Source organism: Leopardus geoffroyi, chromosome B3 (genome assembly GCF_018350155.1).
Source record: "Leopardus geoffroyi isolate Oge1 chromosome B3, O.geoffroyi_Oge1_pat1.0, whole genome shotgun sequence".
NCBI classification, from domain to species: Eukaryota; Metazoa; Chordata; class Mammalia; order Carnivora; family Felidae; genus Leopardus; species Leopardus geoffroyi.
The window spans coordinates 144,947,346-144,972,497 of NC_059337.1; the positions used below are offsets into that span (position 1 = coordinate 144,947,346).

General features: G+C 52.5%; 1 protein-coding gene across 1 annotated transcript in view; it reads right to left on the minus strand.

Annotated features, from left to right (window-relative positions):
• Window positions 1-25,152, minus strand: part of CDC42BPB (CDC42 binding protein kinase beta) — a 102,854-nt gene that overhangs the window by 18,380 nt on the left and 59,322 nt on the right. The window contains exons 8-24 of the mRNA XM_045448322.1: window positions 24,070-24,318; window positions 21,668-21,747; window positions 19,820-19,986; window positions 19,364-19,483; window positions 18,220-18,353; window positions 16,600-16,842; window positions 15,067-15,177; window positions 13,507-13,751; window positions 13,295-13,400; window positions 12,814-12,938; window positions 12,293-12,398; window positions 9,504-9,652; window positions 8,034-8,128; window positions 6,237-6,316; window positions 2,036-2,125; window positions 1,597-1,674; window positions 219-324 (exon numbers count right to left, since the gene is read on the minus strand). Coding sequence (XP_045304278.1) covers window positions 219-324; window positions 1,597-1,674; window positions 2,036-2,125; window positions 6,237-6,316; window positions 8,034-8,128; window positions 9,504-9,652; window positions 12,293-12,398; window positions 12,814-12,938; window positions 13,295-13,400; window positions 13,507-13,751; window positions 15,067-15,177; window positions 16,600-16,842; window positions 18,220-18,353; window positions 19,364-19,483; window positions 19,820-19,986; window positions 21,668-21,747; window positions 24,070-24,318 — 2,284 coding nt within the window. The remainder of the gene's footprint in view (window positions 1-218; window positions 325-1,596; window positions 1,675-2,035; window positions 2,126-6,236; window positions 6,317-8,033; window positions 8,129-9,503; window positions 9,653-12,292; window positions 12,399-12,813; window positions 12,939-13,294; window positions 13,401-13,506; window positions 13,752-15,066; window positions 15,178-16,599; window positions 16,843-18,219; window positions 18,354-19,363; window positions 19,484-19,819; window positions 19,987-21,667; window positions 21,748-24,069; window positions 24,319-25,152) is intronic.

Consider the following 25,152-nt stretch of genomic DNA (forward strand, 5'->3'; position numbering starts at 1 on the left):
TGTTTCGTATTATGGCAAACAATACTCGGCTCTCCCAGTGCAGCGAGGACCCCTCCTGAGTGTTCACAAAGCTACAGAGAGAGGACCCGCCCTCGAATGGCTCACAAACAGGCTTCCCTTCAGCTGCACCTGACCTTGGAGTAATTCCCTCCCGGGACAGGCCCCCCCCCCTTCCCCACCCCCCAGCCCCGGCCTCAAGGCGCAGGGCCCACACTCACCCTCGCAGGCGTAGCCCTGGCGGACCAGCCCCACCATCAGGGAGGTGCAGTGGCTGCACTGCGTGGGGCTGGAGAAGGACTTGATGCTGAACTGGTGAGCTTTTGGCTGGAGGAAGAATATTGAGAAGGTGAGACCCAGGCTCTGAGCAGAGACCGTCTGTTTATGGTCAAGTTTATATACTCAGCCATGGCCTTGAAAGGTCGAAAAGGTGCAGTTTCACTTTGAGATGTACGTGCTAACCAGAGAGGAGTGCTTAACACCCATCTACAGAGCTGGAGCCTGAAAATAAGTCAACGCGTTTCCTTCCGTGAGCTTTGGTCTTGCTACCAAAACACCACGGGGGGATGGGTAGGGCCGCTGTGGTACCACAGCTGCCACCGACTCTGGAGCAAGCTCCGTGCCTCCTGGAGGCCCCTGGGGGGGGAGGGGGGGGAGGGGCCCGCCCCCACAGCTGCCCTTGCACATGAGACCGAAAAGACAAGCAAGGAATGGACGGCAGCCGTGTTCTGGAGAGCAAAGGCCTGGACAGACCCCCGTCCCGTTGGGAGGACAGACACGAGGACACAATCACGGGAGGCTGAGCAGAGGAACAAGCCGCAGACACGAAGGGCGGGGAGTCTACACAGCTCCGACACAGCAAAACGAAAGGACTGTTACTCGGGGACGCAAATACTATAAAACCATTTGTAAGAAGCAAGGGAGCAGTGAACACGAGATGCAGACAGCAGTCCACCTGACCCCTGACTGTGCAAGAAGCTAAGTCCAAAGCCCAACAAAATCAAGGTCTTGTCCCTAGCTGGCACGGCTGCCTACGGTTGAGGCCACGTCTGCGTGAAAGGAAAACAAAACGCATCTAAATGTGTGAAGCCGAACGCTAAGCCTGGAACACAACTGAAGCTCTGGAGTCAGTGCCGGACCTTCTGCGCTGGCGCCTGGCTCTCCAGATGTGCTTCTGGAAAAGACAGGTGAGAAAACTGCACATTTGGTGCAGCCCCCCCTACTCTGGGGACACACCTTCCCACGAGCCACAGGGTTCTCTACTGCCGGAAGTGCAGACAGGTAAGCGGAAGTAAGTTTGCAGAAGGAACACAGTAGATACGTAACACAGAGTGGTCACCATCAGAGAAGGGAACATGATCCAGAAAATGAAGGAAAACGAGGAGTTCTGAAATTTCCCAATTAGAATGCGGCGACTTGTCATTGATTTAATTAAGGAAACACAGGGTCCAGACACTTCCTGGGCCACACACTGTTCACAGCAAACCATTAACAGGACACAAGGGTCTCACCGTGTCTACAAAACCAACGAGCCTATCTTATTCATACAGTTACCTTCTAAAATAGAGAAGGTGCCACGGGTAAAAGCAAGGGCCCTACCTTTGGTCCAGCCAGAGCGAGGGGCTGCGTGGTGGGCAGCGGCACGGTGGGCGGCCTCTGTGGGGCCCGAGCCATGTCCTGGGGACAAGCAGGCACAGGTGAGCATCCTCTCAGCTCAGTACTGCTCTAACATGTCAGACCCTGCTTGGGATTCATTTCTCCCTAGAACTGATTAATAATGAACTGCATTTTTAATTTACTACATTGTTGAGACATCTGTCTGCGCTCATGCGGCCGATGCACGGGCAGCCCCTCGGAGATACAAGTCAGGCCCAGCAGCTGGCGATGGGATCTGGCTACAAGGTGTGAGGCAGGACCAGGGGGGCCACCTTGGCAGGAGGGCAGCCGCTGTTCACCGAGGGCAGCATGTGGCACACGGGCATGGGGGTGGTGGGTCCCGAGGTTCTCGCAGGGTAGTATATGGTATGACACTGCTTACTTCTTGCTGCTCTGTGCTTGCAGCCACAGACACCGACGGGGACACCTCTGGCTTCGGGGCTTGTGTTTCCTGCTCCCCAGTGGAGCTGCTCTGTGAAAATAAAGGCAAAGAAACAGTGGGAAGGAGAGAACTGCAGAAGTCACGCTCCGATTCCGTGGTCTGTGTTTAGAGAGTGTTCCACCGGGGACCCAAGGTCCCGGCCCCGGCTCTGGCTCCCACCTGACCCCCCCTCCCTCACAGCCAGCCTGCCTTCCCTGAGGACCACTGCCCATGGCATTCCGAGACCAGAGTGATGACTGTGGGGTCTGTCAAGTCACAGCTGTTACCGAAGGCCAGAAGCTGCAAGCCTCCCCCTCCAACCAAAGCCCTTGCTCGCGTTCTCCCCACGGCCGTGAAAGGGGCAGAAACTGGAAACCATCAAGCCACTGGTGTCGTTCAGAAATGATTTCATCCGTACCTGGTATCGTTGAGATAAAGGAGTCAAATGTTTTTGACCTCATTTCAGGGATCAAGAAGAAATTCTGAGATCAATCGGGGTCTGTGGGCCTATGGCCAGAAGCAAGAATTTCCCTGAAAGCCTTATGACACGGGGAAGCAATGTTTTGTTCTAAGCACTCAAGATTCCCAAATTAATTTCAGTTTGAAATTGAAGCAAAAGCTTTGAATCTGATTCGAAGCTATTCTAAAACCACTTAAAAATGACCTCATTTGGGGGCCCCTGGGTGGCTCAGTCGGTGAAGCACCCAACTTCAGCTCAGGTCATGATCTCATGGTTCGTGAATTCAAGCCCTGCATCAGGCTCTGTGCTGACAGCTGTCTCTCTCTCTCAAAAATAAATAAACATTGGGGCGCCTGGGTGGCACAGTCGGTTAAGCGTCCGACTTCAGCCAGGTCACGATCTCGCGGTCCATGAGTTCGACCCCCGCGTCGGGCTCTGGGCTGATGGCTCAGAGCCTGGAGCCTGTTTCCGATTCTGTGTCTCCCTCTCTCTCTGCCCCTCCCCCGTTCATGCTCTGTCTCTCTCTGTCCCAAAAATAAATAATAAACGGAAAAAAAAAAATTTTTTTTTAAATAAAAAAAAATAAACATTAAAAAAAATTTTTTTTAAATGACCTCATTTGGAGTGTTATTATTTCCTGATGAAAGGCTATTGCTATTTAAACAGACACACATAGGGGCGCCTGGGTGGCGCAGTCGGTTAAGCGTCCGACTTCAGCCAGGTCACGATCTCGCGGTCCGTGAGTTCGAGCCCCGCGTCAGGCTCTGGGCTGATGGCTCAGAGCCTGGAGCCTGTTTCCGATTCTGTGTCTCCCTCTCTCTCTGCCCCTCCCCCGTTCATGCTCTGTCTCTCTCTGTCCCAAAAATAAATAAACGTTGAAAAAAAAAAGATTAAAAAAAAAATAAACAGACACACATAAACCATGTGCGTGTGCAGTGAGCGGGAGCGAGTGCTGGGACACAGAAGTAGCTGGGCTAGGTTCCTACAGGGGCAGTTTGCAGCTGTTACCCTGTGTTCCACACTGAAATCCCAATCAAGCAAATCAGAGAAACACTTTCCAAAAGTTGTAATTAACAAGGTTCCTGTAGAAGGAGCCAAATTCAGCTGGGAAGGTACCACAGCACATAAACACCGCAGTTTGTGAATTTGTTAATTTCACAAGGGAAATGCTATACCAATTAGCTAATTATCAAAGCTACAACAGTAAGCAATTTCTCCCATAAATACGGTATGTTACACGCGTTAGCGTTCCATCTCTCCATGAACGAGGAGCAAGAGAATATTAAGAAACCTGACTGGTTTCACTTGGTTGGTCCAAGGATGGGAATTAAGGGCAAGGAGTCGTCCACGACTGAGGGCTGCTAGGGACACAGGGAGGGCGTGGGGCCAGCCTCAGCAGCGACTGCTGCTTCCCAAGAGGCTAGCAGAGAAGATGTGGGGGAGGCAGCGTCGTTGATGGTGACAGAAGCGAGGAACAGAACCGTCACTCCCCAACCAATGAAAACTTGCATAAAAATACAGTGATTCCATCACTGTGGCCAATCATTCTAATAGTTAACAACATGTTTAATAGGGAGAAAGCAGGGTAGAAGCTTCTAAAAGACGATTCTCAGGTCTGGAAACACCTCCTGACAAACCCAGACTCTGACCAAGGATTTGCTACTTAAACCACAGACGTAAGGAGGGACTGAGACGAAACACGAAGACGGCAGGAGGGCGGACTCCCGGGACACGGTACCAAGATTACGGCCTCCATCTAGCTCCGTGACAAAACCTCCCGACTGGCTGTCTACAGCGGCGCCGAGTTCGGGCTGAAACCACCTGCCCCAGGGATCGCCACTCTTGCTCTAATTCTGTGTCTAACGCCGCTCTCCTGGCCGCCTCCACCCCGTTAACAACGGCAGCCCTCGGGTTGCCGCGATGTGTCTAGCGCTCCAGCAGTGAGAGAGGCACGAGACTTACGAAGCAGGACGTTTCTGAAAGAACCGCCGTGCGAGGACCAGGTAAACCTATCTGCTGCTTAAAACTCAGGCCTTCAGGGAAGAGACGAGCATCACCAACTTGACAAGAAACCATTCTGACAGGTGAACGTGAGCAGGTGTGAGCCAGAGCACCAGGACCCACGCAAACCTACTCGATTCTGTAAGAACCGCTGCCAGGCGCGGGCTGCTGGCCTTCGCCACCCCGTGGGCGCAAGGCTGCTGGCGGACGGACATCCGGCGGCCTTCCCGACGGCTCGACGCTTACGAAGGGGCGGGGCGGGGCCTGGCAGACGCCACCTCCGCCTGACGCCGAAAGCATCACGAAGCCTACACACTCGGGGCGTCCACATCCCGTGCGGCACCCCTGCCACAAGGTCCAACCCACGTCAAATCAGCCATCAGACAAATCCGGAGCGCAGGACACTCAGTGAGACGACTGGTACGGACACCACAGAAATACCAATGTTATAAAGGGTGGGGGTGGGGGTCGGGGTGGGGGAGAAACTGGGACACTGTTCCAGATCAAAGACTAAATGCGACTTAGGAGCTCTGCTTGGACCCTGACAAGGGGAGGCAAACCAGCCGTAAAGGACACTCAGGGACAAGAGACACGTAAAACACGCGTGCTCCTACAGCATCAGTGCAAAGGTCTCGTGCAGGACAATGACATCATGGTTGCGTTAGGAGAACACCCTTCATCTTAGGAAACAAACACTGGTGCGTTAGGAGAAAATGGCAGGGAGAGATACCTACGTGTTTACTATTCTATTCTTTCAACTTGCCCACAGGCTTAACGTTTTCTTAAGAAAAAAAAAATGACGGAATCAATGAAAACGACGACCTGCCATCAGAAGTCCCGTTAATGAGATGTGTTTTCGCTAGTTTTACTTTCTGGCTTACTTCAAGGGCTGCTAGCAAGGGTCCACCCCTATCGTCTGGAGAGAAGCGGTAAAGAAGGCACTGGGTCCGCGGGCAGCGCACAAAGGGAGAGATGGGACTCACTCGGAATGGCTCCCTCGGGCCGCCCCGCCTACCCGGTGCGGGTCGCTGAGCAGGGGCGGGCCACGGCAACAACTCTCCCCAACCGCCCGTCCGCCCACCCCACGGGGGCCACGGGAGACCAAACCGGAGGGCCATACAGAAGTCACTGAAGTGGTAATGAGACTGGCTTAGTCTTCATTTGCGGCAGGGTGGGAATGTGTATTTAGAAACCCGCCTGAGGGGTGCCTGGGTGGCTTAGTAGGTTAAGTGAACGACTTTGGCTCAGGTCAGGATCTCACGAGGGTTCGAGCCCCTGTGCTGACAGCTCAGAGTCTGGCGCCTGCTTTGGATTCTGTGTCTCCCTCTCTCTCTGCCCCTCCCCCACTCGCGCTCTGTCTCCGGTCTCAAAAATAAACATTAAAAAAAAATTTTTTTAATAAAAAAATAAAAATAAAAACCCGTCCGAGATGCTCACCACACATTCTTCCCTGAAGATGCTGAGCACTTTCTTAGCTTCCACTTAAGTCTGGGGAAGCATCTCTGCGAGCATTTCCGGTACCTTAAATGTCTCTAACCTCACCCATTTGACACCCTGGGTCACTCCTAGGTCAGCACGACAGAGGAAACTGTCAGGTGTCAATTTACTAGTGTGTTTGTGGCCCCACCGGTGGTCAGAGCATGTCCTACCAACTCGAACTTATCACAGATTCATTTGTCGCTTTTTAAAATAACTACTTACTCTAAATGTCAGATCGTGTCCAAGAGGTGCGGTGTTGAAATACTCAAAAATAGAATCCTGAAAATCTGGAAGTTTCAATCCTATAAAAAAGAAACAGACTAGTCAAGGCAAATTTAAAAGACCATCTGTGCTCCCACGGGGAGACTCAGCACCATCAAGATGTCAATTCTCCTTAACCTAACGGATAAATCTGATGTGATTCTAGTTAAGTTCATTTGGAGAGTGTCTCAGAAGTCCTTAAAAAAAGGGGTTGGGGGAGGAGATCTACCAGATACTAAATCAGATTTACTGAAACCTCTTTCATCACAATCCAGTGGTTCCTGCCAGTGAACAGTGAACAGGGCAGGAAATCCAGAAACAGACTCAAGTGCTCATGGTGACCTCATGTGGTAAGAGTCACATACAAAAGCGGTAGGGAGAGGAACTTCTCAATAACTGGTATTAGACGACCAGCCACAGGAAAAAGATAAAACTAAAAACTTGATCCACAACTCAAAATGCACATCAGAGTAAATTTCAAATGGACCAGTAATCCACATTTAAAAAATGGAACCTGTATGCAAGTATTAGAAAATATGAGTGAATTATTGGAGTACCTGGGGACTCAGAAATATTCCCCTGTAACTGAAAAAAGGGAAAAAAATGACAAATGTGATGCAAAAAAACAAACAAACAAACCCCAAAAACCTTATGCTTGGTAAAAAATATAAGCAAAATAAAAATGACAAAAGACAAACTGGGAAAATATTTGCAACTTTCATCACAAAAGGCTCTATATAATCTATCCTCCATCTACAAAAAGTTTCTAGGAAAAAAACTTACTCTGAATTTTAAAAAGTGAGCAAAAGATACAAATACATAAAAATCACAGAATAAGAAAATCTCAAGGCGCGTGGGCAGCCCAGGCAGTTAAGCGTCCAACCCTTGATTTCAGCTCAGGTCATGACTTTGCGCTTTGTGGGACTGAGCCCCGAGTTGGGCTCTGCGCTGACAGTGCAGAGCCTGCTTGGGATTCTCTCTCTCCTTCTCTCTCTGCCCCTCCCCTGCTCACAAGTAAACATTAAAGAAAAAAAGAAAAGAAACACAAATAGCCCTTAACCATACAAAAGGTGCTCAATCTTGCTCGTAAGAGGGACGCGAGCACAATCTGTATTCTAATGCTCCTTCCCACCTGTTCGCTGTGTGCTCACACTGTGTGCACGCGGCTGTGGGGCAGCAGCCGTCGCCTGCGCGCGGGCAGGGACACACGTGCACAAGCCTCTGGGGCGGCCGCGGTCACCGCCAGCATCAGCGCAAGCATGCTTACTCCTTAACCGGCACTCCCACTTCCAAAAATCTACCCCCACGTACCCCACAGGAACAGGACGTGTTACCCACACACGGCTACTCCTTACAGCACCTGCTGTGACAGCGAGGGAACAGCCCGAGCCCCGTCCATAGCCCCCAGCAGGGTGCGGTGCCGCCGGGACGGGACTGGGCCACCTCTCATGCCGCGGCCCTACCCACTCACAGATCGGAGGCCCCAGCAGGCTGCCTCGTGTGATCAGGGGGACACGGATGGGTGACTCTACGTACACGTGTATTTGCTTTGCACTTCCAAGAGGAAACAGGAAGGATAAGCCACAAACTGTGGTTACCTTCGAGAAAGGCATATTTGAACATACGCTACCTCAGAATATTGGCTTCAAAATCATGTTAAGTGCTTTCTTTATATAACTAAAAACTATTAAATCTAAAATAAAACCATGCTGTTGAAAAAAAACTTATATTTAAATACTTCAGAAGCTTATAATTTACCAGTATCTGCTCTAAATTTTTCTTCCATCTTTTTCTTCAAAATTTCCATTTCTTCTAATAATTCTCTATTTTTGGCTTCGGAATCCTTTAGTTTACTAAAACAAAAAATAAAAAATAGAAGGCTTTAAGTACCCTGAGAACAGGTATCTACACGTTGATTCAGTGAGTGTCAAAATGTGAGGGCAGGGGTTAATTTCCAGCGCCTGGGAAAGTGCCGGAACATGGCAGGCTCCCCGCTGCGAACGGAAACACAAATCCACTCTTGGCATGGGTGAGTCCGCTGAGCACGTTACAGAGATTACAGATATTTCAGAATTATAAACAGACATGGATTTTCAAAATCATGGTTAATGAAGGTGTATCTGGAGGCCCTCCCAGTCTCTTTCCAAATGAGTCCTTTGTCCTCCGAGGACACACCACCCAGATTACTCAGCCATCAGACCTCCAAACGTCATTCCCACAGCCAGCGAGACGGCGGGCTGCACGAGACCACGACCACCGCCTGAGCACAGCGGCTGGGGGGGCGGGCCTTGGTTCCTACGCTTTCCTGCAGGGACAGAGCAGTCAGGCCGCTGCAGTGACCTGGCCAGGAGGCAAGCGGTGCAGTCCAGCAGCTGAGTGGGGGTTCTGCGCCGAATTAGCAGGTGATACTGGCTGACCGACACCTCTCTGCATCTCGCTGTCCTCATCTGTAAAATGGGGCTCAAGAGTGCTGGCCTCCTGGGAACACCGTGACAGTCACGTGATTAACAGGATCAACCTCTTACAGGGAGCGTACCTAAACGGTAGCCATCGCTACTCTTACTCTTTTAGCCCCAAACTAACAAGACGTGTGACTCGGTAATCCCATCAGTGACCCTGTTCGTGACGTCCAGGTCCCCACCGTCCACATCAACAGCTACTGCAGGTAGGGCGGCCTGGGTTTTACGAGAGAGCAGTTCACGACCATCTCCTGGGCAGGTAAGCCTGCCAGCGGCGGCCTCTCATCAAACATTCCCTGAATTTACTGTTGTGTAAAAATGGTGTTTGAGGGTCAGAAAAAAGTTTTGAGATAGGCATACCGTCTTCAACCTGTATTTACAATATTAGTTTTAGGTTAAAAGGGAAAACTCGAAGTTGATGAAACAAACAGCACTTAGGGAACAAGCAGGCCAGAACTGTCCCTCAGACGTGTGGCCGTGTCTTGTCACCCGGCACAGGGAGGACCAGCATCTGCCTCTTACACACACAGATGTTGGCACTTCAAAACCGCGGGCTCCCATCGCTTCACTGCTTCCTGAGAAAATAAGCACAGCCCTCCGATGCGCGCAGGGCATTTGCACATCCACCCCATCGATTCTCACTGAGCGCCCACTAGCGGCCAGAAACGGTCCACCGTGCAAAGCTCCTTCCAGTCAACTGATATCACAGAGCAGGGTTGTGCCCAAGGTCACATAGTCCCCTGTCGAGTCAAAACACAGTACCAGGTACCTTTCAAAGGAGAGATTCGCGTCTTTGACTTTCCTCAGCTCCTCTTGAACAAGCTGTTTGGCCCGGATCTCCGCCTCAAGAGCAGATTGCAACTCTAGCCGTGCAGACATGTCTAGCTTCTGACTACGGCGCACTTTCCAAAGGGGGTCCTGGAGACAATGGTTCAGATATTAAAGATATATACATATATATATATATATATATTTTTTTTTTTTTTTAAATTTTTAACATTTATCTATTTTTGAAAGACAGGAATAGTGCAAGCAGGGGAGGGGCAGAGGGCAAGGGAGACACAGAATCTGAAGGTTCCAGCCTCTGAGCTGTCAGCACAGAGCCTGAGGTGGGGCTCGAATCCATAAACTGTGAGATCATGACCTAAGATGAAGTCAGCTTAACTAACTGAACCACCCAAGCGCTCTAAGATATTATTTATTGACTTTATTTATTTATTGAGAGAGAGAACATGTGTGTGCATGTGAGCCGGGGAGGAGAGAGGGAAGGAGACAGAGGGTCTGAAGCAGGCTCTACGCTGAAAGATAGCCTGATGCGGGGCTCAAACTCATGAACCGTGAGATCATGACCTGAGCTGATGCTTAACTAACTGAGTCACCCAGGCACTCATAAAGATACATATGTTTCTACATTTTTTTTTTTAACATTTATTCATTTTTGAGAGACAGAGAGAAAGAGCATGAACAGGGATGGGGCAGAGAGAGGAAGACAGAATCCAAAGCAGGCTCCAGGCTCTGAGCTGTCGGCACAGAGCCTGATGTGGGGCTCGAACTCACGAACCGTGAGACCATGACCTGAGCCACCCAGGTGCCCCTTTGAAGAGATATTTTTAAGATATTTACTTGTTTAAAAAAATGTTGACACATAATTCATCTTCTTCTAATCTTAAACTTTTATTATCACGTTTAAATATTAACTTAATTAACTTAAATATTAATTTGATAATATTAGATATCATCAAAGTCCATCAGACCCAATTTTAGTCTGGGCTTTTTATGACTTTTATTCTTTATTAGAGATCTTCAAAAGAATGAGCTGCAGCTTAAAAAAATTTTTTTTAAAGAATAAAACTCAACCAGGAGTGCAATTTCTATTTGGGCCCGTTAGACTCTCTTACAAACGTATGATATATTGTGGGGGTCTCCGTTATCTTACTCTTCCTTTATCTTGAAACATCTCCTATTTCACTATCCGAGCAATTACGTCATTACTCATCAATCATCCCTGCCCGCAACGGAAGAATGAAGCGGCAGGAAGAGCAAGGATGGAGGGCTCAGCAGGGTGAGGTTAACAGTGACCGAGACCAGCTGGGTGGCAGCGCGCTCCCCTTCTCCCACTGAGATGCTGCCCGTGTTCCATCCGCTCTCGAGAGGGACAGAAGGAATCTGGAGATTCCACTTTATTAGACTTTTTTAAAAGTTTTCAGGGGCGCCTGGGTGGCGCAGTTGGTTAAGCGTCCGACTTCAGCCAGGTCACGATCTCGCGGTCCGGGAGTTCGAGCCCCGCGTCGGGCTCTGGGCTGATGGCTCAGAGCCTGGAGCCTGTTTCCGATTCTGTGTCTCCCTCTCTCTCTGCCCCTCCCCCAGTCATGCTCTCTCTCTGTCCCAAAAATAAGTAAACGTTGAAAAAAAAAAAAAAATTTAAAAGCTTTCAGTCCACACAGTTGAGAATTTTTCATTTTCCGTCCATAAAGAGAAGAAAAGGGAACTGACTAAGGTTTGCAGGGACAGAGAAACGGGCGCTTTATCGGACGCCAACGACTGTGATGAACCCCGTGAATGTCAGAAGCCTGAGTCTTCAGATGACCATGGCCCACACGGATTTCCTCAAGAATCAAAGAGCGAACAATACACTTCTACGGACAGGAAGGAAATACACTTTCCTCACTCAGTCAGTCCTTCAACAGGAAGGACTGTTCACACGGAATTCTGCAACAAGAATCTCAATCATCCCATTTTGCTAAAAGGACCTAGGGCTATATTCTTTCATCTTTCATAAGGTTTGTGCTCTAGGTTTATTTAACGCAGTTCACAAGCGCGAGTATACCCGTAGATATGACTGGAAGAGAAAACGCAGAAATGAAAAAAACTTGGTCGTTTGAATTGGTACTTCTAAATCTAAAATCAAAAAATGAGTATGTTCTCCAATTACAGAGCGAAGAACACAGCTGTATTCTTCGACAAGATGGCATATGTGCCGGGTGCTCAGGTGACAGGATGAGGAGTAAGGACATTCCACATAACAACACCCCTTTGGGGCAGACAGATCTTCAAACCAGCAAAACAGGGAATAAAAATCTGGGTTTGTGAAGTTCTAACTAAAACGCTAATGAAACAGTTCCCCTACACCTTTATTGTTACTAGTGTTCGTCACTTACAGAATAACTTACACACACATATTGTAAGAAAGGCAGACAGAAGGAGGGACACGTGGGGCTGCGCCCAGGAGTGAGCCTGGGTGGAGACGGCTCGCCAAACTCTGGGCACTCGAAACGGACCACTGACGGGGGGGGGGGGGGGGGGAGTGAGAGAATGGACAAAACCCATCTCCTTGAGGGCAGGAGCCCATCGCGCGAACTGCAGTCCCTCCACAGAGTGGCTGTGGTCTCCCAGTAGTTCAGACAGCGGCGCTCTGCACCTGGGGGGCGTCCCTGGCCACACGGAGGCCCGCATCACCCGAGTTACTTGCCCGGCACTGAGTTTCTACACTCGTGTTCAAGGTAAAGCCACTGGGGAGTCCCATCATCATAAAAAGACACGGTTCAGAACAAAGCCTACCAGTGCTCTCGACCCCAGACTGGAGCTCCTCAGTGTCTCGAGCTCTTCGGTCATCTTGGAAGCGAGAGCCTGAAGGTAACCTCGGGCGTCTTTCTCGTCACTGACCCTAGAGGAGGAGCACAGAGACCCAGTGAGAGGAGCCGAAAACGAGAACAGGTTCCTGCCCCCCCGTGGGACACAGTGACATGGCGTCCCATCAGCCGGAGCGGTCGCCCACGACCAATGAACGGCTCCGCTAGCAAGGGCCACCCCAGTCCCTGTCTGCCGTGTTGCGCGGGGGCCCGGCCTCCCTTTCGCTAGGACGTGTGGGGTGTGCCAGCCTGACCCACGCCTCCAGGGACCTGGTACACTTTCTCCACCTTTAGTCCAATGTGAAGGACACCGGACAGAAGCGCGGCCCCTCGACAGCGGCGATTCAGGAGAGGGCGGCGGGTCCGTGCCGAGGCCTCGGGGCAGCGGCGCGGGTGGAGGGAGCGCGAGCGGTGTGGCAGGGCTGGGGCAGGGCGGGCGGGCACACGTACCACTGAATGATCTCTGCGATCTGGGCTTCCCAGTGGGCCACCGACTCCTTCTTGGCCGCCAGGTCCTGTAGTTCATCCTCCAGCTGTCTATTTTGAGCTGTGAGTTTATCCACAAAGGAACAAAGCTGAAATTAAACAATTGTACCACATAACTCGTTATTTGGTGTCCTTTAAACGTGACCTTAGCGTTATTAAAGCTACATGTTCTTTGGAAGATTTTGAAAGTTTTCTTAAATCGTTGTGAGATTTTGCTCCAAACTTCATCTCAGATACGGACTTTTCAAATGTATCTAACTTTGGTCACATTTCAACCCAAATCTGAGCAGACAAATGACAAGAGCAGGGGATTTCAGGAAATTAGCAGCTTCTAACCCAACGGAAACGTGTTACTTCACGTAGGAAGCAAGCTGCGTAAACCACCCGACTCCCAGGTCCCGCGACCGGGAACTAGAGCCCCGAGCGGTGGCATGGACTAGATTACCCGCTCGTTCTCAGCTGTCAGCTTCTTGTTCTCCTCAAACAGCATCGCCCTTTCGCGCTCGTATTTGTCTCTTATCGTGCCTACTGCTTCCTCCATTTCGGCGTGCCTGGGAAGGTGCGAGAGCGGTGGTTCAGAAGCTCCGTGAGCCAATCCTCTCGGTGGCGGGGGCACAAGCCCGCGCTCACAGCACCGAAGGGCGCATGAAAACCTACCGTTCTCGCTTTGACTTCTCCAATTTGTCTTTCAGCATGAGAACTTCCTTCTGCAGGGCCAGCTGGTGGCTTTCCGAATCATGGACCTCCTTTTTCACATTTTTTACTTCCAGCACATGGGAGGCCTCACGCCTGACCAACTCCTCTTCATAGAACAGGACTTTCTTCTCAAGTTCAGATTTGATTTTGGAAATCTCCTGCTGATGTTCTAAGGTGGCCCCCGGGCCCCGGCCTCCTTGCTTCATCTGAAGATAAAGATAAAGATAAAATAAATTACAGGTCCGTGTCTTCCCCTCAAGGGCCACACGGCCCTCCACCCACACCCTGTGCGGGCATCCGTACACGCGGCTTCTTCTGTCCCCTCCCCACCAATGGCAGACACTGCGTCCGATGCGGCTGGCCACGGTCGCGAGGTCCTTCTAACAACCGTCGGGCAGATTTGAGGGGCTGACAGCACCTACCTTGCACAAGGGATGTGCCCAGATCTGCCTAGGACCCCGGAAGCTCTGTCTACACCCTGACACAATCGGTCCCCAAAGCCTCCTCACAGTTTGTTCATTCGGGCAACTATGTGTCAGGCACCTTTGTGGTTAAGAGGGTCACATCGAGGTCCCTGCTCTCGTGGGGCAGACAGGGAAAGACCGACGGCCAAGCAGCAAATGAGCAACGAGACACCGACACAGGGCAATGCGGTGAAGCGTGGGGGTGTGGTGCCCAGCGGACAGTTAAAGGAGCCGTTGACGCGGGGACACGTGAAGTGCCACATCAGGCGGAAGGTTCTTCAGCACGGTGACAAACAGCAAGGTGAACGCAGTGAGCTGGGCGGGAAACGCTGGGAGGGGCTGTGTCAGGGCCCGAGTCACTCGGAGCTGCTGGGGGCACTGAGGACAGGACGCGCCCTGGTTGCCGCGGGGGGGGGGGTGGACTGTCAGCACCGGCGGCGACGAGCAGACTCAGGCACGAGCGGGCAGAAGTCCAGGCCCCGGGGCTGCCGCCCACAGGCCCAGAGGGCAGCAAGGACGATGGAGGGAAACAGGCCCGCCCGAGGTACATGCTGGGGAGAGCGCGGGCCTATCACCTCCACCGGCAGATGAGGAACCAAGGCTCAGAAAGGGGACTCATGCCCCCGAGGTCACGCCAGGCTAACAAAGAGCCCCCCTCCCCCACCTCCTCACCCCTGTTCTGGCCCCTGGCACCTCCCTGCTCGCTCGCTCACTCCCTCCCGAGGTGCCTGGCTGCCCTTGGCCCTGGGCCACTGGCCTGTCTTCAACTTCAGTGGCAGGACACGGGCTTTAAGGAACTTTTTCAGAAATGGCCTCACTGAATACACAGCAGGTGTCAGGTGTTAGTTTACCAGGACTTACGAGACACTGCCTGACACTTTAAGGAAGGAAAACAGCGAAGGAACTCAGGTTCTAAACGGAAAGAAGGCTGTCATTAAGGCACGTTTGTGACCTGTCACCTCTCCACACCCCGTCCTTCCGGACAAGCCCACTGCGCGGGAGGACTCCCAGCACGACAGTTAGGAAGGAGGACGGGCTGGTCTCCTACAGCTGCTACCTTGAGGGCCTCGAGCTCACTCTCCACTTGCTTGGAGAAGTTCTCGCTGTGCTCGCGAAGCTTGCGCTCCCGGGAGGCCTCCGCGACGGTGTCCTCCAGGCGGGCTTCCAGCTGCAAGAGGGGCACAGCGCTCACCAGCACGAAGCCGGCCCTGCCCTGGGGCTCCCTGCGGACGGCCCTGAGGGCCTGTCGCTCCTACCTCCGCACCCGATCCCAGATCCCAGGCCCAGTTAACGGCGGAGAAAGACACTTTAAGGTTCGACTGGAACAGCTGCTTAGTAATAAACCAAGTTTAAATCCTAACGTAAACCAACAACTTGGCATTAAGTTTCCGGACGGGAGACGGACTGGTGACACAGGCAATTGGGATGTCTGCAGATCACAATTCCATCCATCGACTGGTGAAGGTCACGCGCACGTGCCCAAGCAGGGAGCAGCGGAAAGGACCCCCTGCACCTCGGCCGGCTGAGTGCCCTCTCCCTTTACTTTAAAGCAGATCCCAGATGCTGCAGTGACCTGCCCGGAGTGTGGACACTAATGCTTCGCTAGGGGTTCCGCTGATGCTACAGCTACAAATGCATCCGGGTTGCAAAATAAACGGAAAAAAAAACAAGTAGGTGTTTTGAGACTGACTGACAAAGAGCATGTACTTATAGAGCATCCGATTTTTTACCAAGCAAGTTGTAACAGAATTCAATCCTAAGGGCTGCTTAAAATATGACACTCGTTAATGGAAGAGCATTTGGAGTGTCTAAGGCAGCCAGTTCTCAAAGCAGCGTCCTGGGGCCCTTTTTTAAAAAGGCCCTTCTTTTTCTAATTATCTGGGTTTTCTTCAAATACTTTATCGAAAACAGTGTAACACAACAGAACGAATGCAGAAATAGTTTATCAAGCCAGTTGTTAAAGAAAAGCACAAAAATGTAAAAATGCCATTCTTCTCACCAGATGGGGGAAGGGAGTTACTTTTCACAAAAACCGTCAGTTAACAGGTAACGGCTTTACTGTTGAACTGAAAAAAGCGTTTTAATCTCTAACCTGGTAAGTATGAGGAGCTGTAACCGCCACAAACGAAAGCTCTTTGGGGGCCTCAACAGTTCTTAAGAGTATGATGTAGTCCCGAAACCAAAGTTTCAGAGCCACTGGGCTGACTGGGGTGCGCCAGGCTGAGCCTGGTCGTCCTCCTGGCCGCCCCTTATGGACGTAGGACTCGTATTCACGTAGGCTGTGCTGTGCCAACTACGTCCCGACACGTTTACGTTCTGCTTATTAGGCAGAAATACCCTCTATTTGCTTTAAAAGGGAATTTTTAAAAACTAATGCCCTGAGAAATGTCTTTTAATAACTTCACCAATAGGTATCGGGGGCTGAGAAGTACAAAGGAAATACTTGGCAGGTCAACTTACTTGACTTCTCATAAAATTTAAGATCTGTTTTAAAGTAACTCATGTAACTTAGCCCGCGTTCTCGAAGGCGTTCTAGTAGGAGCGGACAAAAGCCCGAACGGTACAATCCCCGAAATGGCTACAAAGCTACCTCCTTCCGCAGCTTCTCCGACTTGCGGATTTCCTGCCGCATGGAGTCGATCTTCTGCATGGCCACCTCTACCTCCTCCTCTTTGTCCCGCAGCTGCCGGGATGCCTTTTGCTTCTGGGAGCGGAGTTCCGCCATGCGCTCGTTCAGCTCGGAGAACTCCTGCAGGGCCAGCTTGCGTTGCTGGTGGGCGTCTTTGAGCTCTCTGGCCTGGGACTTCAATCGCTCGGAAGCTTCGATCAGTTGCTGAACAGAAAGAATGACAGAGGTTTTACGTTTGCTTCGCAGAGACGCGGAAGGCTGGCCGTTCAATCCCCTCCGGCAAACGCTGCTTACAGGCCACGGCCGAGAGCCAAGGGCTTACCTCTGTGAAAAAGCCCTTTGCTAGGCCCCAGCACAGCTACGAGCAGCCTGGAAGAAGACCCACCTGAGCAGAGGTGCTAAGATCGAACTCACTCCGGGAAAGACCCCCAATTACGCGGCGACCAGAAGCCCGAGCTCTGCCAGCCAGCCGGAAGGCCTGCTCACAGCACAGGCTCACGTGTTTCAACCTCTCCCCTATGCCGTCCACAAGGCCATAAAGGTGGACGGAGCGTGAATGTGGTCACCAACCCAGTTATTGAAACAGCAGAACTGGGAAAGAACACGTTATGTACAAAAAAGCTTAAGAGTTCCATCAAAGTAAAGAACCACATAAAAACGACTGTTGGACAGCTAGCCCCTCACGAGAGTGAGGTTATGGTGGCCCCTCTGGCTGCACCCGTGGCCTCACCTTCCCGCAGCCAATTCATCTACGACTGGGTGGCACAGTCACGGTGGCACCTATTGGTCTGATATCGGAAGTAGCTGGATCTGGGGGGAAGGGGGGACTCCACCAGGGCCGGGCCGGGCTCAGTGAGCTGCTGAACCTACACTAGAGTACCGAGGAGTCTCCTGTCCCCTGTGCACTTCTTGACAAAGCGCCGTGGTTAGGACACCACGACAGACTGAACAATCTGGGTCTGAAATCCTGCACGTTTTAGAGAACACATAGCAAACTGCAGGTTTAATGACTTAAGTGTATAAACGAATGTACTTTAGAAAACAATCCTGGTATGAATACACTACCGACTGAACATACAATCTGATATATTTTACTGAAAATCAAATTTATAAAGGGGTTTTGGGGGGAATCACCCAAATTTTAACAAACGGTTTCTTTTGCAAGGCCCTGTCATACAAAGAGCCCCTGCTGAAAGAAGGGGAGGAGGCCGCTGGAAGGGGGAGGACTCTGGCACCGGATACCAGCGTGTGAACCCAGCTGGGTCAGCTGCTGTGGGGACGCGGGGACCCTCAGGCCCTGGGCATCGCCGGGTCCTGGTGCACAGCCCGCCCAGCAGGCCTGTGGCGAGGACCGGTGTGGTGACCGGTGCTGAGGCCGCCCACTTCACGGCCAGCCACCTGGCAGGCTGCGTGGTCGGCGGCACGGCATGACCCCGAGGCAGTCCGGCCCCTTGTGGACTGCACACAACACAGCCCAGGGCGCAGACGAGGGTCCTGAGGAGGGCTCAGACCCCCACACAACTTCAAGGTCACAACTGCACATCGCTGAAACCTGTCTCACGTGAAATCACCCCCAACTACCTTGTGAAAATCCTCCTTTTCCTGCCGCAGCACGCGGTACTGCTTCTCCAGGCCTTTCAGCCGCTGTGTGGAATCCTCATGCTCCTGGCGAAGGGTCACCGTGTCCTCCAGCTGTCGCTCGAGCCTATTGGAGTCTGAACAGAAGAGAAAATAAACCGCGTTCCCTTACAGGAAAAACTTCACGTCAGCTGACTTCCTGATAGTGAATTAGGTAAGGATTCTTCACTCGCTTTATCGCTTCGTAACCTTCTTGCTTTCTCACACATGGAAAAGTCACGTATGCAGCCACCCGCGTGGACTGACGGGTAATCGCTCTCCCCTGGGGACCGGGGACCGCGTGAGCCCGTGTGCGCGGGCACAGGGCAACCGAGGTGCGCAGTAAGGCTTATCATGGGCTCACTCGGGGCCCCTCTCAGCACCAGGATGCTGGGGTTCCAGAGAGAAAATGGAGGGCTGAGGATTAAGACTCGAAAGCGATTTGAATCTTCAGGAAGCTCTGATAATCTAGGAGCCGCAAAGGACAGATGGTGACGACGGAGCCAGCCCCTAAAATACTGCGAACGGCAGGCACAGCCACTGAGGACGCTTCGGGGAGAAATACGCTGTGGCACTGGTGCCTCAGGGCCACCAAGGGGAGAATAGGACAGAGAAATGTAAACATTTCTGAGACTTTACGGGTAAAACGTTAAGAGGTGATTCTAGGGGCGCCTGGGTGGCGCAGTCGGTTAAGCGTCCGACTTCGGCCAGGTCACGATCTCGCGGTCCGTGAGTTCGAGCCCCGCGTCGGGCTCTGGGCTGATGGCTCGGAGCCTGGAGCCTGTTTCTGATTCTGTGTCTCTCTCTCTCTGCCCCTCCCCCGTTCATGCTCTGTCTCTCTCTGTCCCAAAAATAAATAAACGTTGAAAAAAAAAAAAAAAAAAAGAGGTGATTCTAGCTGCAACTGTAAAGGTCTCTCATTTGTGGGCCAAGCAAGTTGGAGAGAGAACGTCAGGTGAACGGACGGAAAGAAACGGGAGACCTGTAAACAGGTTACAGAAGCCAACGCTGTTCTCCTTTTCCACCCTACGAAAAGGACTCTGAAAATCTTCTTGGACGGGATTAACGCCCAAGAACACAGACAAAGCAGCCTCTTTAAGACACCTACCTGCTATTTTATTCTTCAGACGCTCTATCTCCTCATTTAGCTTTTTGATTTCCTTATCGCGGGCTGAGCCGCCCAGGGCCCGGGTGGAGCCGTGCAGGGACTGCACCGTCTGGGTGGACTCTACGGCAGGCAGACAGGTGTGAGGGAAGGGGACAGGGTGAGTGGAAGGGGGACGGGGGGGGAGGGGGCCGTGGGCGAGAGCGGGGGGACGGGGTGAGCGGAGGGGGACGGGGGGGAGGGGGCCACGGGCGCGAGCGAGGGGGACGGAGTGAGCGGAGGGGGACGGGGGGGAGGGGGACACGGGCGCGAGCGGGGGGACGGGGTGAGCGGAGGGGGATGGGGTGAGTGGAGGGGGGTGGGATGAGTGGAAGGGAGACGGGGGCGGGGGGGGGGAACGACGGGGGCGCGAGCGGGAGGACGGGGCGAGCTGAGACCAGCGCGGAGACCGGCGCTCACCTTGCAGCTTCCTGCTCAGCTCCAGCTTCTCCTGCTCCAGCCTCCGGATCCTCCTCTCGTACGCTTCCACCTGCAGGCTGTTCTCCAGGTCCCGCTGCACACCCTCGTCTTTGCTCAGCGTGTTGGACTGCATTATGCTCTTTAGGGAGCCTCGGTCAGAAAAGCAGCTGCAAATAAAACAACAGGGTTTCTGATCCACGGAGCGTACAGCGACTTCTTCCGCATCTGGAGACTCGCTGGGGCCCAAGAGAAGTCTTTTGAACAGGCAGACGAAGGCCCGTGGCCAGACCGTCGTGGATGGAGCCAAAATTCAGAAGGGAGACCTCCTTACAGCAAGTGATGGGATGACGGGGCGGGGGTGGCGGACAAGGCCGTGCCCTCAGAAGGGGTCAAGGAAAAGGCCTCTGCCAAGGAGGCAAGCGTACTTTCTGCGTCATCGTTTATGCACGCCCAGAAACGCCACAGGAGACATCCGTGTGAGGAGCTGGGCGTGGGGGCCTCGCCAAGCCCTCGCTGGACGGCCCTGGGCACTCCTGCCGCCACGGGCTTCCTGAGCAGTCTGAGGACAGGGCTCACCTTCCCCTGCAGACTCGACGGCCGCTAGCACTCGGGGCGGCACGGCCACTCGCCAGAGCCAGTCCGCAGCCTGCACGCACCCAGACTGAGACCCGAAGTGGTTCTCTCCCTCAAAACCAGGCCACCAGTTACTTAGTTCCTCCTGCTTTTAACACGACAGCGATGCCAGGGAGCCTTCTCCGAGTCCTGCCGCCCAGAGTGCAGCAAAGGTACCGGGCACACGTGTATGCAAGGGCCTGGCCGGTGTTTCTCAAAGGTGGCTCGAGAACGCGGTGCCAGCACCACGGGGTCTGTCCCAGGAGGATGGCCCTGGGCCTGACCCGCCAAACTGGAGCCTTGGCGGGTGGGCCTGGGACCTGCAGGTTTAACAAGTGCCCACTGAGTTGGAACGGATCAGAAAAATCCAGAACCTCTGCATGAGGGATTATGAGGTCATCGTGCCTCCCAGATCTAAGACCCCTTCCTGCGGGCTCCAAGGCGTCTGCTGTCACTCTGGCTGAAGTGCTGTTGAGCCCTGGCACCTTACACCAGGAGAGTTTCTGCGGGCTTGAGCAGAAACCGTCCTCTCCGGAAGGAGTTCCCGTCCACTGAGGTATGAGCCGCTAGAAGGCCACGTAGCCCTCCTTCAGGCGCTTCGAGGTTCCGTCTGTTTCATTTTGCCCTCCCTCCCCTCCCCTCCTGGCCCAGTTTCGTGTTCAAAGCAGGTACAACCCTCAGGCAACAGCTTGGCAAAGAGGCCCATTCAAGACAGAGGCTGACAGGTACAGTCACCGCGGCGCTCAGGGCTGGAGCCCTTCCGGCTCTCCGGACTGCCAGCCTGTCTGGGACCGTGCTCCAGCCCCCCGGGGGGAGCTACGGAGCTGCAATAGGATCCTCACAAAAGCTAGCACGCCGCCGTAACGAAAGCTGGGCCTGACCGGGAGCCCCTGAAAGTCTACCGGAATGAATCCTGACAACACTGACGGCCTGTAAGTCAGAAGTCAGCTGACCGCACCTCCCATGAGCTAAGAATGGGTTTCACATTTTAAAGGGTTGTTAAAAAAAGACGACTACCTAACAGAGACCACCCTTTGTGGAGAAGCCGGCCGACCCTGCTACAGGTCACTGTGTGTTTTCATCAGGTGTCCTTTTTCAAGGACAAACCTGCCCACAGCTCCCTGGGGCGCGGCTGTCCCAGGGCTGACGCAGCACCCACCCGCCCGGAGCTCGCCCATCAACTGCCATCTCGCCCAGGGGAGGCCTCCGCCTGGGGAACCACAGAGCTGGACCCACCTTTCCGTTGTAAATGTAAAGCCGATGAATGGCAAATGGAGCCCAGAGAAGCCTGTGTGAGAACCAGGAGGTAATATTTCCTGCATGAGAACACATACAACAACATGAAATCCGTGTTCAAACAAAGGGAAAGAACATTAGCAACGGGTGAAACCGCGTGCACTAGAGAGAATCACGTGGCCTTCCAGGACAGCGAGCCCAGCATCCCCGTGAGGGGGCACAGCATTGGCAGACTTGTATTTTCAGTCCTGGCTGTGCCCACGATGCAGTTAAGAGAACAAACACACTGCTTCAGAGGATGGTTAATGACCCAGGCCACACTTGGATGGCACCCTGGTGCCACACTCGTCGGCCCCGAGCAGAGGCGAGCTGGCGGGCGCTGGCGCAGCCCCGGGAGGGTTGTGAGGCAGAGGCTGGGGGCTCTCAGGCTCTTGGGAGAAACAGAGGCCAACGGCAGAGGTAAGCGTGGAACCCAAGGTAGATGGGTTTATTTTAGACTTATTTTCAATTAGGTTTATTTATTTTAGATTAATGTGTTACAAACTCTGGTTTTCAGTGTCAGGATCCTTCTTTATTAAACATGAAACCAAAGTTATACTTTATCTAGGAAATGTCATTGTAGAAATAGTTTCTTTGCAGTCTAAGAAAACCCTTTCCCCGATGACACTACTTTTCTCTGTCTTTTCTCCAGGAGGTCTACGGTTCAGCTCTTATTTGAGTCAGAGAAATTCCCTAGGGAGTGATCAAGACTTTTCTTCTACTTGGTCAAACCTCACTTCTTCTATCCCCAAAACAAGTCACCTGTATGCACTTAAAAGGCTGGATTTGAGGAGATCAAAATAACCTTAGAGCCTCTGAGCAAAGACGAGACGGTGCCGACTCACGCACCAGAGGCCGTCAGACCAGCCCAGCACCGGACGGCCCCAGAGCCAGGGCCCAATCTGGAGGATCCACGACGTTAGGCGTCAGTGGGAGGACTCAGAAGCCACACACAGTCCTGGTTGCTCCCAAAGCCCGGCCGTGTAAAGAAACACACGTGCAGACACAGAACCGTGACGGCCGGAGCGCCAGGTGCTCATGCGGGGGGACCAGAGTCCCAGGGGCTCCAAGTCCGCCGTGGGGCTGCAGGCCAAGCCCCTCGCCAGCTCAGGGCCTCGAGGTCTGCAAGTGGTGACAGGGCTGAGGTGAAGCTCCAGGACGGTAACATCTCCGACACTGCTGAGTGCCATGAAAATACAGCGTAAGTGTTTCTGGTGAGTCTAAAGGAGAAGAGCCATTTAACTCCATTTTACTCAAGCGGAGTACAGGCGGACCTTGGAAAAATTTTGGGCGTGGTTCCAGACACCACAATAAAGTATCACAACAGAGCGAGTCAAGTGTGTTTCTGGTTTCCCAGTGTATGTGAAAGTTTACACTATGCTATAGTCTACTGGGTGTGCAACAGCATTATGTCTGAACAAATAAATTTCATAACTTAACTTAAAAACAGAGGGGGCACCTGAGTGGCTCAGCCGGTTAAGCGTCCAACTTCAGCTCAGGTCATGATCTCACAGCTCGTGAGCTTGAGCCCCGCATCGGGCTCTGTGATGACAGCTCGGAGCCTGGAGTCTGCTTTGGATTCTGTGTCTCCCTCTCTCTTTGCTCCTCCCCTACTGGTGCTCTGTCTGTGTGTGTGTCTCTCTCTCAAAAATAAATAAACATTAAAACAAGTTAAAAACAAAACAGTTTACTGGGGGGAGGAGGGGAGCACCTGGGTGGCTCAGTCAGTGAAGCATCTGACTCTTGATTTCAGCCTGCGTCATGATCTCACCGTTGTGGGATGGGGCCCTACGCCAGGCTCCACGCAGAGCACGGAGCCTGGGATTCTCTCTCCCCGCTCCTCCCCAACTTGTGCACTCACACACACACTCTCTCTCAAAATAAATAAATGAACTTAAACAGAAACACTGCTGAGAGATGCTAACCCTCATCTGAGCTTTCAGCAAGCCATAAGCACCGACCACAGATCGCTGCAACAAATGCAGTAATAATGACAAAGTTTGGAATACTGTGACAATCACCAAAACGTGACACGGGAGACGAAGTACGCAAATACTGTTGGAAAATGGCACCAGAAGACTTGCTGGGGGCAGGCTTGCCACGAACCTTTAATCTGTAAAAACCCAGTATCTGCAAAGCACAATGAAAGGAGGTGGCTGTGGTCTCTGTGTTTTAAAGGGGACATTACTACCAAGCTGAAGGCTGGAATAAAAGGTGTATTTTCTGGAAACACAACGCCAGACTTTTAGAAAGAACCAACACGGCTCTAAGATCCTGCTGACAATCCACACCCTCCAACAGACCACCGCTGGCTTCAGACCCGCCGGGACGCCACAGGGACGGAGGTGTTTGTTCACACTTACGGTGTTTCTCAGCACATCGTCGTCCACGTCGAAGTTGGAGGTGTCAGAAGGACTGCTCACGTCAGGAATATAAGGTGCTTCCAGGTTTCGTATATTTTCCCAATTCAGACCTTCAAAGAACGCATGCTTTTTGAAGTCTTCTATCCCATTCTGGCCCAGCCGGCGCTCTCTGCTGCAGATGAGTCTTTGGATGAGGTCTTTGGCTTCTTCAGACACATCCGTGACGTGGGACGGAAACTGAAATCGCTCCTGAGGGGCAAGCGGCCGGTGGACATGAGATGAAAACTTATTCAGAAAAACCCAAGATGTACAGACATTACAGGAAACAAAACAGAGTCAACAGTCCTTTCTAATTTCACGGTAGCTAAATGCAAACCAAAGCTAACGACATTTGATTCTAATGAGAAAATCCTTAGTCGTGCTGGTTACTCGTTACCATGTTACGTGTAAATTAACGATAAATTTTCACCCATCAAAGTGGCAAAGGGTGCCGACCACATGCTGTGGCGGAACCGGCTGGCACGGAGCTCTTCCACAGTGCGTCTGCCAGCATCTGGCGCAAGTCTACTCCTAAGATTTTGTTCTACAGAAAAGCGTCGTGCGCTGGACAGAAGGATGACGAAACACCTGGTCGTATGTGACGTGATGCCATTCACTCAGACGCGGCCCCACAAACACACACCCAGCACGGCAGCGGGCCCGAGCGCTGAGGCCCAGGCCCCACCTCTATCATCCAGGAAGAGGGAGGGCAGGAACAATACCGAAGATCAGACCGGCAGGCGCACAGGAAGCACCGGACCAGGCCCCACAGGGGCACGTGCTCCTTGCCAGCAGGCTCTTTAGAATCCACGGAGTCCTGTTCGGTACCGTGACGGCATTTATCGCCAAGACGCGGAGGGGGTGATTTCCACCGTCTACGCTATGCACTTCTGTGCTGTTTTTCTGGTAAGGCTAAGCTAACTTCCAAGTGAAAACAATCATCTCTATTCTGGGAAAGTGTCTTTAAAAACCATGGCTTGCCCTGATTGGGAGTTGCATGGCAGACCACCCACCACGTTAGTGTTCACGGGCCCCCGACACGAA